Source organism: Diospyros lotus, chromosome 11 (genome assembly GCF_014633365.1).
Source record: "Diospyros lotus cultivar Yz01 chromosome 11, ASM1463336v1, whole genome shotgun sequence".
Taxonomy (NCBI): domain Eukaryota; kingdom Viridiplantae; phylum Streptophyta; class Magnoliopsida; order Ericales; family Ebenaceae; genus Diospyros; species Diospyros lotus.
The window spans coordinates 22,884,838-22,897,453 of record NC_068348.1 but is presented as its reverse complement, the minus strand read 5'-3'; the positions used below and the strand labels follow the sequence as shown (position 1 = coordinate 22,897,453).

Genomic DNA, 12,616 nt, shown 5'->3' with positions numbered 1-12,616 from the left:
GCATGTGAAGGGCGAGTCAACGAAATTGAGAGTCGGCGGCTTGAATTCTGAACTCGAACTCAAAGGGAAGTTGATTGTTCATTGGCTGGAACTTAGGCGGACATCTGTTGAGACAAAATTCTCAGGCGAACTGCAGAAGCCTGCCATTTCTTGAAAACTGATCGAAGTTGTTTAGATCAAAGATTTTCGAAAGTAATTGCAAAGGGGAAGTGTGGGGTTCAAAAGTTGCGTGGCAGGTTTCCAAAATGGCTTAGAATGGGTTGTCTGAAACTGTTCAGAGCTAGTAGATTGTTTGAGGCGGACTCGACAATGGATTTGGAGGTTGTTGATCATTTTAAGAGGCTGAATTCGGAAGCTAAGGAATCCAAGGTAATGCAGGAGGCAATGACCCATGGCCTGAAGGACAATGCAGCCAGCAGAGAAAACATGAGGGAGGATATAGGTGCCTCTCAAGAAGAAATGCAGAGAGACTTGGAGAGGCATCGGGAGATGATGGAGCAACATGTCCAGCGGATCAACATGTATAACATGTTGTCTTCGCCACCTCAATTCAAGTTATCACCGAATTTTCCTCCTCGGGCAGTAGCTGATCCAATTCTGCCCAGCCAAGGCACCCTTCCTATGACCTATGGCTTGCAAGAGGCAGAGGAACTACCGGCCTTGAAATCGGAAATTCAGGTAAGATGTTCATCTTCCCACATTTCTAATCATACTCCAATGTCTAGGGAAGGGGGAGATTAGGTGGACTGATCTTGTTGGAAATTTACATGACCAATTTGGGATGAAGAAGAACATGATTAAGGTGATTAAGGAGTTCAACAAATTAAGTCAAGAGGGATCGGTGACAGATTATTAGGATAGATTTAAGGAGTTAAGGTCCCTATTGTGGAGTGATCAGCCAGCTCTGACGGAGAACTATTTTGTATCAAGATTTGTTAGTAGTTTGAAGGACAAACTAAGGTCAATGGTCAGGATGATGATGCCGACAACTGTGAAAGAGGCAGCCGAGAAAGCAAGGCTGCAGGAACTTGCCTTGGAAGCCATTTTTAGAAAGCAAGAGTTGCAGCCTAACAATTATATTAAGGGCAGCCAACTGATTGAGGGAGCTTCTAAGGCTGCAAATTATGACCAGCAGGAATTTGAGGAAAATTTGGAGCTGGACTGGCCAATTATAACTGAAAACTCCATCAATAAAGAGAAATCGGACATGGATATTAGCGAAAATCACAACTTATATTTGCAGGAAGCTGATAGAGTAGCTTCGGAAGATGAGGATGATGTTGCTGATAGGTTCCATGCCAATGATGAAAGACATCCACACAACGAGAACTTAGACCAACAGAAGAAGCAGGAGGCTGAGGACTTGCACAATCTTGCAGTGGCTATGAGTGATAGTCTTGTTGTTACTTCAAAGGGTGTAGATTATTTACAGGTGTTAATTCTAGTAGAAAAGGAGCAATTAAAACTAACTAAGCAAGAGAACAACCATGAAGTTCAAAAGATGAGGGAAAAGAAGGCTGCTGCCACGCGGTTCAGAAATTCGGATATTGGAGAAGGGATAGTTGACATGGAGGTCCAGGAAGTCTCTATTGAAGATAAGGAAGGAGAAGAGGTTGTGAAAAAGGGAGAGGATATGACTACACCAACCGGAGTTTGAACATTACAATGAAATTTTTGTTGAGGGGAACAAAACTCTTGCTGTTTTGTTTATTCCTCTTTCAGTTGGAGAGCTGCAATGCCAAATCAGATTTTGGCCTGCAACGAAGTTGGAATTCCTTTCTATAATTGGAAATGATATGGTTGCAGCTATAACGGAACAATTGGAACCATTCTCAATGGAAATCAAAATGAGGGGGATGGCTGGACTTGTTGTTGCAGCAAGTCATAGTACTGATGTTTTTGAAGAAAAAGACACAAAAAGGCAAAAGAAAAGGAAGATACTAGATAAGCACAAGAAAAGGCGAAGAAAAAACCAGATTGCTAAGGCTGGAATCGGCTAAGTAATGGGGTCAACAACTATCAATTCTTGGGGACAAGAATTGTTTGAAGGGGTGGGGATTGTCACGACCCCAAGGATATATTAGTAATACATGTCATATGTTTTCCTTATTAGTTGCATTTTATGTTGTTGTTGTTAGCATCTTCAATTGTAAGCCTATAAATAGGCTTGAGTAGTTAGAAAAAGAGGCTTAATGAATGATTTGAATCTCAATTCCCTCTCTCAATACTCTCCCACGGCTTTTCTCTCTCCCCCTCAATTCTGTTATGTTCTTCCTTTCCCTCTTCTTTGCTCTATCTTCCTCAAACTCTTATCCAAATTCCTTCCTAGACCCTAGCTAAACCCTAGGGTCATGTCACACATCCACCATGTTCTTTTCTCCAAACCTCCTACACAACTCTTCAGCAAAGTCGATCCATCTCACCCCAAGCCCTCTAGACCTAAACCACCCTTGGAACCAAGAATTAGCCGTATCATTGAGATACCATGTGGCCAAGGTAATTCGTTGTGGCTTAGCCACACTGTAGTATTGAAAAAAACGTTCACACAAACGGATCGACCACCTTGGCCTAGTTCCGTTAAACAATGGTATCTCCAGCCTTGGCATCGTGTGATTACCAGATTGGAAATTAAATTCCCTTACCTGAGGTTCCATCTCAATTTCCTGCACACCTTCCGACTTTGTTCCTCTTGGAGGCCTTGGAAGTATACCCAGATCCGTTCAAGTTCAGTCCAGCTCCAGATCGAGGGGGAAATTCTGGGGTTAAACAGAATTGTGGTAGGGACGACAACACGTCGAACATGTTATTCCTTTGGCTGAACTGATCCATCGCATCCCTATGACTCTCCAATTCCCGTTGCATATCCTCACGAGAGGTCGCCAATTCCTCTCACATTCCTTCTCAAATTGCAGCTACATCTTCTCTGCTTTGAGTGATAACTTTGTGTGTCTGCATCATCCCAAACCCCAGCGCTTTCATTCTCGACTCTAGTTGTTTGAGTCTCGTTCCCTCCGCCATCTTTTGACCACAATTCACCGTGCTTCCACTTGCAGAACATCATCGAGGGTCGCTAGCTCTGATACCAATTGTCAAGTCTCCAATCTGAGACTTGGACAATTCTAAGAGAACTAAAGGTTTGGAGAGGAAAAGAAGGGAGAATTTGAAGTAGAAAGGGAGAAAGAAAGAAAGGGGGAAAGAATCGAATGCTTGTCACTGATAGTTTCCATCCTCTTATACAATGGCTTTTATAGGCTAGCACCCTCGATTTGTTAATGTAACCGACTAGGTACAATTAGCCTAAGCAATAACCGCTAGCCACATGCAACCATCCGTTTATTACAACTATAGCTATGCTTCTATATGCTTATTACAATTATGCCCTTAGACTTGTGACACAAGCTTGAACCAAGTAAAGAAAAGTAGGCAACAAGTCAATTTCTCAATCCTAAAAATTTTGCCTAAAACCCAAAGACCATACTACTCCACAAATTAATCAACCCCCATAGCTTCTTCATTAGAGGCCACTCTAAAAAGAACCACAATAAGCACTATCAAGCCTTATTCCACTAGGCGAGCTTGGCTACATAAATTTCAACTCCAATCCTCTCTATCTATAGTCATATCTTTAAAGGAAACTCTAAAATGACTACAAAAAATCTTTACCACAAGCTTATTGTTACACTGTCTATCTTACCAAAAAACTGACCCTGATTTCCCCTCTTAACCCTATAAAGAACAAATCACTAAATTTCACCAAAACCTCACAGGCCTAAACACTACTAAATCTATAATAGTTGTGTAATCAAAAATAGCACTTCAAAGAAGAGAGATCATCATGGAATGTGATACTACAAGCATGTTGGGTGATGCTTGCAGTGGGGGCTTGAAATTGGAGGTTCCATCCCTAGACAAAATTGCAATGGACAAAAAAAAAATACTTAAGTTGTATGCCATAGGAAATTATGAGAAGAAAGATTATGGGGTATCTCCTTTAAAATTGTTCTGGAAAAATTGACGAGTACTTGCAATTAGTCATCTTAAACAATAACTGAAGCCTTAGTCCCACTATAGGGTTTAGGATACATGAATTCTAGCTCACCAATCATTTCTATCTATAGTTGTATCTTTTGTAAAGCCTTATAACACATGTCATACCTAAGAGCCTCCCCCCAAGTTTTTCTTGATCTTCCTCTACCTCTTTTGTTAAAAGACTTGTTCCAATCCATCAATACTCACCTCATGGGAGCCTCTGTTGATCTTCTTCACACATAACCAAATCATGTTAACATCTTAGATATATTATCTCAAATAGGAGTCACTCCAATCTTATTATGAATAATCTCTTTCTTATTTTATCTTTTCTTATACAGTCACACGTTCATTGTCACATCCTTATCTCCATTACAAACATTTTAACAAAACTAGTCTATGCCATACAACAAAACTAGTCTTATAGCTAGCTATCTTATAAAATTTTATTTCCGTTTTAACAAAATCTTACTATCACATAAGACATCAGGTGCACTTTTTAATTTGATCTTCTTACTAAAAGAAAATTGGTCAACTCCTTTTAAGTGACCATGGCATGAAAAAGATTCTCATTTTAATAATTTGATTCAAAAAAATAAAAGAAATAACAAAGTACTTGAATTGATCTGTGTGTAGGAGAAAACAGAATCTATTTACTAGTGTAAGTCAAGAGATTTAGGTATCTCTTCTCCATCTACAGTTACTTCAATATTCCAGCAGTCAGTGCCCGATCCACATCACTGGATGCAGGTTAGAGATTTGAATTTTTAGGATGAACAAATTGAAACATGCAGCTTCTCTGCTTGATGTCAAGCAGTTGAGGAAAAAAGAGAATTAAGTCTTTGTTCTGCGTCCAGAGTTACTTAAAAACATGCAGCCCCTCTCCTTGATGTCAAACAGCTTAAGAAAAAAGACCTAAAAACTTTACAGAATGTTACACAACCATTTCCAATAGGGAAGATCAGATTCTTTTATATTTGGTACAGTGTGTTGTGGGGGATCTAAATAACCCCCTCCATTAGTCAGCTTTGAATTGCTTGACATATAGGCTCATATCATGTGTATGTAATTGTAAGGGATGACAATCTTATTCTTTTCTGTGCTTCTGTAGTAGCACTATCACATTTATATATTGTAAGATAAAATCTTATACATAAAAAATATAAGCAAATCAGAGGACTATAGATTAATAATTATCTAAAAGGTTAAGAATGCAACCATTGATAGCCTTGCTTTCATCCCTTGTTAAGTATTATTTGGGGAAAAAAGCATGTGGAGGTTGATGTTAATCAGAAAATTAATCTGTATCCACATATTTAGTTAGCATTGTAGCATAACACCAATACAGTTGATCATGCCCATATTCAACTGAATCAATAACCAAAGTACACCTACCGTACGAAAATGTACAAAAGCAAACCCTCTTGAAACATGAGTAAATTTGTCTCTGACCAGACGAAGATCCTGCAATATAAAATGAGTAAAACTACTGAGCATTCAAATGAAATACAAACAACATTCAAGTAACAACTCCAGCTTGTTTTACCTTGATTGGAGCATGTTTGGAGAATTCATAACGAAGCATTTCTTCATCAGCATTTTCATCCAATCCACGGACGACCAAAACATGGGTGGGACCTAACAAGGTACAAATCAGCAATTTGTCTAGAAAAACCCTAGTGTATACCAGGTGAAAGCATCAGAAAACTAACCTGCCTCCCCTTTCTTCCCCATTGAAGTAGGATTTGATGATGCCATATCTGCTGGTGGAGCATCATCTGTTCGTGGCTCATTACACTGTTGGAAAGGGTGATGATACGTTTAGAATCATCTGTAATTACTTCTTAAATGTACCTTGAGTATTTAATGTTGGGGTAGCAATTTTTTAACTTAATGAAATAAATCATTAAAATGCTCCAAGTATCTATATGTCAAAATGGCTTCCATTAAAGCCAAAAGGTTAACCTCCCAAGTCACAATGTGTATAACTCATTTGTCCAGCTATACCAAAAACAAGTAAAAGTTATTGTGTTAACAGAAAATGAAATATTCACTCTTTATATGTTTCATTGAAGTAGTTTTCATTTACAAACCAACCATGAATAACTGATAGGTAAATGATTCACATATAACTGACACCAGTATGTAAAGCATGGACATTTTGAAGCAGAAACAAGCACCAGACTTCGGAGTGCTGCAAATTTAAACTCTGGCTGCTGAATAAGTAACATTGTTCCGTAAAGCATATATATTTGTGTACTAGACAAAAACACCAGAATTTTAGAGAGCAAAAAGCCCAAAAACAATTATGTTAGCCAAAGCATATACTCTGAAACAAATACGGTTACGTAAAGTGTATACTGAGGGAGAGAGAGAGAGAGAGAACCTGGAAGCATGATGTCCGCCGCGCAAAATTGATGCAGCCGCAGATGGTGCACATCCAATCAGACGGTATTGTGACACTTCTGTGGTTACCATGGCCAGATTTTGATGTGTTATCAGGTCCAAATGATGGTCCACCAGAACCCCCTGTTGGCTTGCTACTGCAACATGGCAGAGTGATACATTCCAATAAAAACCAGAATTTTATATGTGAAAGCATAAAGCTGCAAACAAGCCACTGAAATAGTTTTGGTTGGCATAAAGAACAATTGATGAAAACATCCTGCTTCCAATGGGCAGAAAACACAAGTAATACATTAACTGTGATAACAAACAAAAAACATCCACAGGACAAGTTCCCAGCAGCACATGAGATATTATCAAATGTCACAAGCATACATGCGATGAAAATCTGACCTAAGAACTAAGAAGAATACAATCCCTAATTCCTCACACACAGAGAGAATAAAAAGAATAACTATGATTCAAATTTCATAAGGTGAAAGCATTATTTGGTCATAAAAAATATAAAGAAAAGCATCAGAGTTTATAATTCTACATAGTTAATACTATAGAAATTTTCCCAAATCACTGTTCAATGTGCTTCATTTCCTCCAAAAAAGTCACAGAGAGAGCATAAGCAAATATACACCACTAGCCAACTTGCAGCCAAAAAAACCTTTCTTTCTGAAGGGAAACTGAGGGAAGTCACTAAAAATTAATTAGCTAGTAACCAAAAACAATTTTTCAGACAAAGAATTTAACAAATATTTACAAGAAAATAAATAGCCCATACAACAATGCTAGGAAAAGAACTTTGCGTAAAATTGAAGCATGACATAAACTGAAAGTAAAATTTATATACCTATACTCAAATAAGAGCTTCCTACCATCCACAACAAAACCATCATCTCCAAGTTTATCCATCATCGCACGTGCAGCCCCCTGTTTGACAAAATTCAGCTCTAAGATACACATATAATCAGCCTATCAAATAGTGAAGGATGCTTAGTTGATACCACAGAAGGAAAATCAATGAAGGCAAATCCTCGAGAAATGCCTGAATTCCGTTCTTTGATCACACGAACATGACGAAGGGGTCCCCATTCAGCCTGTTGATTGTAGAAGTAATGACGTCAACAATGAGATAAAGCAGAGGCATTCCAAATAAAAATGGCATCAACTGGGTAGAGAAGTACAAGAATCTGATATAAATCTTCCTCAGTTGTCTTCTGCGATAGACCCTTCACAACAACAGTAGCTGATGGAACCTGCAAGAAAACAGCATTAACACAAACCCTTGAATATAATAACTTGGATATGTTTTGCATGCAATATCTAGCATTGCACAATCTATCATACCACAGAGTTCTGTTCATGCTGACGATCACGATCCCTTCGTTTCTCACTCCTCTCATAACGGCCATCATCATAGCTGTCCTCTCGATAACTTCGACCATGACTTCGACCCCGAGGAGACCTTGATTTGGGACGATCATCGCGTCCTCGAGACCGAGAACGCTCATGCCTTCTATGTGGGCTCCTATCTATTTCCCTACTCAAACATCGCTTGTCCCGATCTCTGTCACGTGATTCACGACGACTCCAGCTGCTACCTCTCCTACTGCCTCTATCGTAATCAGAATCATAGCTATGCCTTCCATAATCGTAATCCCTCTCATGGCTATCCTCCCGACCCTCCCGACTTTGATGAGGATTACGAGATCTATAATCATAATCATCATATGCATAATCATCACGCTCACGTCCCCCATATCTAGTGGACCTATCATATCCATGATCATGGTAGTTGTCCATACCATGATAGCCATCTCGGAACTTCTCATATTCCTGAAATGTACCAAACTCATGATATTTGTCAGCTTCATGGAAAGCATCTATGTCCCGATATGAATCATAGGGCTTCTCATGTCGCCTAGAGTCCCTCTCAAGTGAATATCCTTCTTCATAACTTCTCCTTCTGGTTTGCGGCCATGGGCCAATTGCAGATGGGGGTGGATAGTTCTCCCTCTCCAGTATGTCACGATGGAAGGCATTCCGGGAGTAGATACTATCCCTTGAGAATCTTTCATCAATAAACCTCCTATCATCATATGAACCACCAACCCTGCAAAAAGAGCATGAGGCAGAGACAAAGAGGAGAAAAAGAACAATGATGTAACAGAATATGGAGAATACAGAAAAAGAAGAGAGTAAAAATTAGAAGATGAGCTTATCACTTTTACCATGCATCAGCAAAGAAAGAACACAAGTAAAGGAAGAAAGAAATGTGTCACACATTAATAAAAGTCAGGTAAACTGTAACATGGAATTAATAGCAATAAATTACACACACAAAAAAAAAAAAAAACATGTAAGCAGATTTTTCTAGTAAGCTTTTTACCAACAACCAGCTAATTACCGTTTCACAAGCATCAGTAAGCACTCACCGGAAGTTTGGCTCATGGACTGGACCATACCCCTCCAAAGCCTGTGGATTCAAGAGAATAAGCTATGTCAGCAACTAATAAGCATGTATGAGGTACGCAAATCCATTCCACATCCTCACTGTCCACAGCTTTCTCTCATTGTTCTTTAAGGATGAGATGCCAAATGAAAAATGGACAATCACATGAGCCCTAAATCTGGTATATCATCCGATATAGGTGATTAAGAAGGAAACCACAATTACGCTGTTATTTTCCCATCCTTGCTGAAGACCAAAGCGACCAGGATCCATTTCTTGTAAGGCCTGAAGTTGTTCTCCCCTACAAAGCTCTTGATGATTGTTCAGAAATTTCAGGAGCGGAAGTTTGAAAACTTTCCTGTAATTGATGCACAAACAGATACAGTTATGCTACTGAACAGGAAAGCAACTCGCATAACATGGCCTCCCCTTTACTGGAATCCTCAAATATGAAATTCTTCCCAGAAACTTTTTCTTTTTTTTTTTATAGATAGTTCTTCCCAGAAACATCCATCTTCAAACTCTCTTAACGCAAAACTTAGATGCCCTTGATAGCAGAAACCATCAAATGTAATCCAAAGTATAATCAGTGGGATGAAGAGAGGTTTAAAAATACCTCAACTCGATCCACTCTATACTAATGCAAGCTAGGTATAATATTCAGAGTGAAACAACAGGGCAGAAAGTGCCTAACCAATGACCACACAACCTTTCAGCAGAACTACTACATCCACACATTCACTTAAATGAATGATATAACATAAAAAGTATTCTGTCATTTAACTAACACATGAAAATTTAGTCAACATGTAAATTTATTTATAAAAGGTCAATATATACAGGAAACAATAAGGGGCTGTTTAGTTGTGGAAAATAATTTCCAGTTTTCCAACTTCAATTTTATATAAAATCTCTAGTTTTCATTTTCTGTAGAAAATTTTTGAGAATATGTTCAAATGTTAGAAATACAGAAACTAATTTCCAATCCAGAAAATTAGAATATACATTCAAAAAAGGGGAGATGTTTTAATTTTTTTTTTTTATGTAACTTGTTTTAGAGAATGAGATGAAGATGATTTGCGGAGAACTTTTGGAGAACTATGTTTTCTAAATCTCCAAATTAACAAGGAAAACTTAGAAAACTCATTTTTGTAGTTTTCAAAGTTCAGTTCAATTTTGGAAAACCACATTTTCCAAATCTCCATTTTCCATTTAGAAATTTTTGTATTTGACAAGATTTCCACTTTCCCATTTTCTGTGGAGTAATTTTCTGGAAAATTGGGGCAGTTTTCCACAACTGAGCAGCCCCTAAACATTTCCAATACAATAATGTGCACACCCTAGATACTTGAGAAAAGTATTTGTTATATGCGTAAAACTCACGTGCATGAAATTAACCATGTATTAATAACTTGTAAAGCTTGTGCTAAATAAAAATTATATACAAGAGCAGTAACATAGATAATTATAAATGAATAGTAAGCATTCCCATTATCTAACATTGAGCCACATGCATTTAAAAAAATGTAAAGTTATATAATCATTGAAAATTCAAACATGTCCAAGTCAACCAAGTGCAGATACTGTACCACAAATGGTCTCCAACCAATGAATAAGAGTTGTAAACAACTTATAAGTTACACTTTGTAGAAGCAATCAGCAGCCTCTTCCATGCATCCAAACCCAAAGAGGAAAAGGAAGATATAACAAGATAAAGAGGAAAAAAGAAAGGGACCACGCGAATCAAAACCTTCAACAGAGGAAACATTCCCTGAAACGTTCTTAATTCATAGTAACCAAAAGGCCCAAACCCATGGAATTGGCTATCCATGTCCGCGCATCTCCTGCCACTACTGTAAGTGTTTAAAATGATATTTTTCAAGCAAGGAAGATTTTCCCAACTCTAAAAGCTTCGCCTTTAACATTAATTTGAAGATTTCAATACACCATAAAATCCTTCCAGCTAAGCCCCCCTATTAGTGAGATCGAAATTAAAAGTACATGTCCAAATTTCCGTAAAGAGCGAAAAATGAAAACTTGCGTCTTCATCATACAACATCCTGAAACTCGAACTCACTTCTACAATATCAGAAATTGCATAATCTTGGGCCAGGAAAAGGAAAATCACTCATCCAGAATCTAATTTGACGAATTAAACCAGAGAACATGGCATGGACAGATACAAAACGGACAAGAAACTGAAGAATACACACGTGGTTTTGCAATCTTACGCTGAATCCGAGCCCGGATGCTTCCTGGATATCTCCGGTCAGCGACGTGGCCCCTGCGTAATCCGAATGTCTCACTAATATACAGAAAAGATAACAGAGACCGATCTCTGGTTAATTAGGTCAGATCGAAGATTGTAGACACAAAGTGAAAAGGCTGAGGATAGATAGGCATAAAACAGTTCGTCGCAGAAAGAAAAAGGGGAGAGAGGGAGAGAGAGAGCCGTTCTTTCAGACTCGCAGGGTGGAGCTAGCAAACCCTAGAATACAATGAAAACGGTGAAGACTGGAAATTTATAAAGTATTGGGATAGGACCATCGGGTAGCTATGGCCAAATGCAAAAATAAAGTATTTTTGACCAATATATATAAATAATATAATTCCGTATTTATATATATATATATAAATAATAAACCATTACATAACTTTGATGTTAAGATTTTGACCTTAATTTTTTTATTTTCCAAAAATTTAAATTATTACTAATTAAATGTATCATTCCCCTATGTGAATTCTTTTAAAATTTATCCTTCAAAACCTAAAATAAACTATAAATCATATTATTTCATTCTTACTTATACCCCAATCCTATTATTTGTATCTTTCCTGTACTAATTGATTGATGTACTTGGCCCTCCATCCTTATATTCATCCCATTAGATATTTATTATCCTGTTGAATTTAAATTTAGTATACATATTTTATTCAATTTTATATCAAATTCTTAATCAAAATTTAATATATATGATTATTGCTATCAAATTACAATAATTAACATTTATTTATTTTGACAAAACCCAGTAAATAATCAACAAGGCTAGGAAATAATATAAGGTCTATTTGGAAGAAAAAATTTGCCGACATTCAATTTCAGCCAACTCCGATTCATCTTGGGCCGCGGTGAGTAAGTCTAAAGTGCCAAGAAGAAGAAAACAAAAATCTCGAACGTGAATCGACACCAGAATTTTTACGTGATTCGGCCAGAATGATGCCTACTCCACGACCGCACTCTGATTATTCCTTCAGAATGGCAGTGTCTCATTATCCTTTCTGTCCTTCTAACCCCTATTTGTACTGAGGGGTCCTTATAATTTAGATAATATATAGAAATATAAAAACTTCATAATAGGGGACAAATAGTCCTTATCGTTTACACAAAATCGGGAGTGGGATCCCCATTACGAGGAGCATGAGCTGTTTCAGATAAAGTAAATGGACCCTACCTCTGACTTCTCAACAACTTTGTCACTTATGCGAGCTAGAGATTTTAGGCCAACGACCTAGATGGTCCAGCGAACTGAAGAGCATTACCGAGAGCTCGCTTGGAGCTTTTTAAGAGTTCGCCAAGTGCTCGCTTTACGAGTTTCGAATTTTGATGGTAGCTGGACTTTCTTTGGCGATGTCGTCTAGGCCTTCTTGGTTTCGGGTGATTGGGCCAGTCCATCGGACCGAGTCTAGCCCATGTGGAGTGATATAGGAAATACATATAACATAAGCCCCTCAGTTCAT

At 37.9% G+C, this 12,616-nt stretch overlaps 1 protein-coding gene across 2 annotated transcripts in view; it reads right to left on the bottom strand.

Annotated features, from left to right (window-relative positions):
* LOC127813546 (SUPPRESSOR OF ABI3-5) overlaps positions 1-11,386 on the bottom strand; it is a 29,780-nt gene extending 18,394 nt beyond the window's left edge. The window contains exons 1-11 of one of the 2 annotated variants that reach the window (XM_052354566.1): positions 11,092-11,386; positions 9,104-9,236; positions 8,862-8,902; positions 7,774-8,539; positions 7,611-7,682; positions 7,431-7,523; positions 7,277-7,356; positions 6,416-6,572; positions 5,742-5,826; positions 5,576-5,667; positions 5,425-5,493 (exon numbers count right to left, since the gene is read on the bottom strand). In XM_052354566.1, coding sequence (XP_052210526.1) covers positions 5,425-5,493; positions 5,576-5,667; positions 5,742-5,826; positions 6,416-6,572; positions 7,277-7,356; positions 7,431-7,523; positions 7,611-7,682; positions 7,774-8,539; positions 8,862-8,902; positions 9,104-9,151 — 1,503 coding nt within the window. In that variant the 5' untranslated portion in view covers positions 9,152-9,236; positions 11,092-11,386. The remainder of the gene's footprint in view (positions 1-5,424; positions 5,494-5,575; positions 5,668-5,741; positions 5,827-6,415; positions 6,573-7,276; positions 7,357-7,430; positions 7,524-7,610; positions 7,683-7,773; positions 8,540-8,861; positions 8,903-9,103; positions 9,237-11,091) is intronic. The other variant, XM_052354565.1, reaches the window with a different exon arrangement.
* Positions 11,387-12,616: the final 1,230 nt, after the last annotated feature.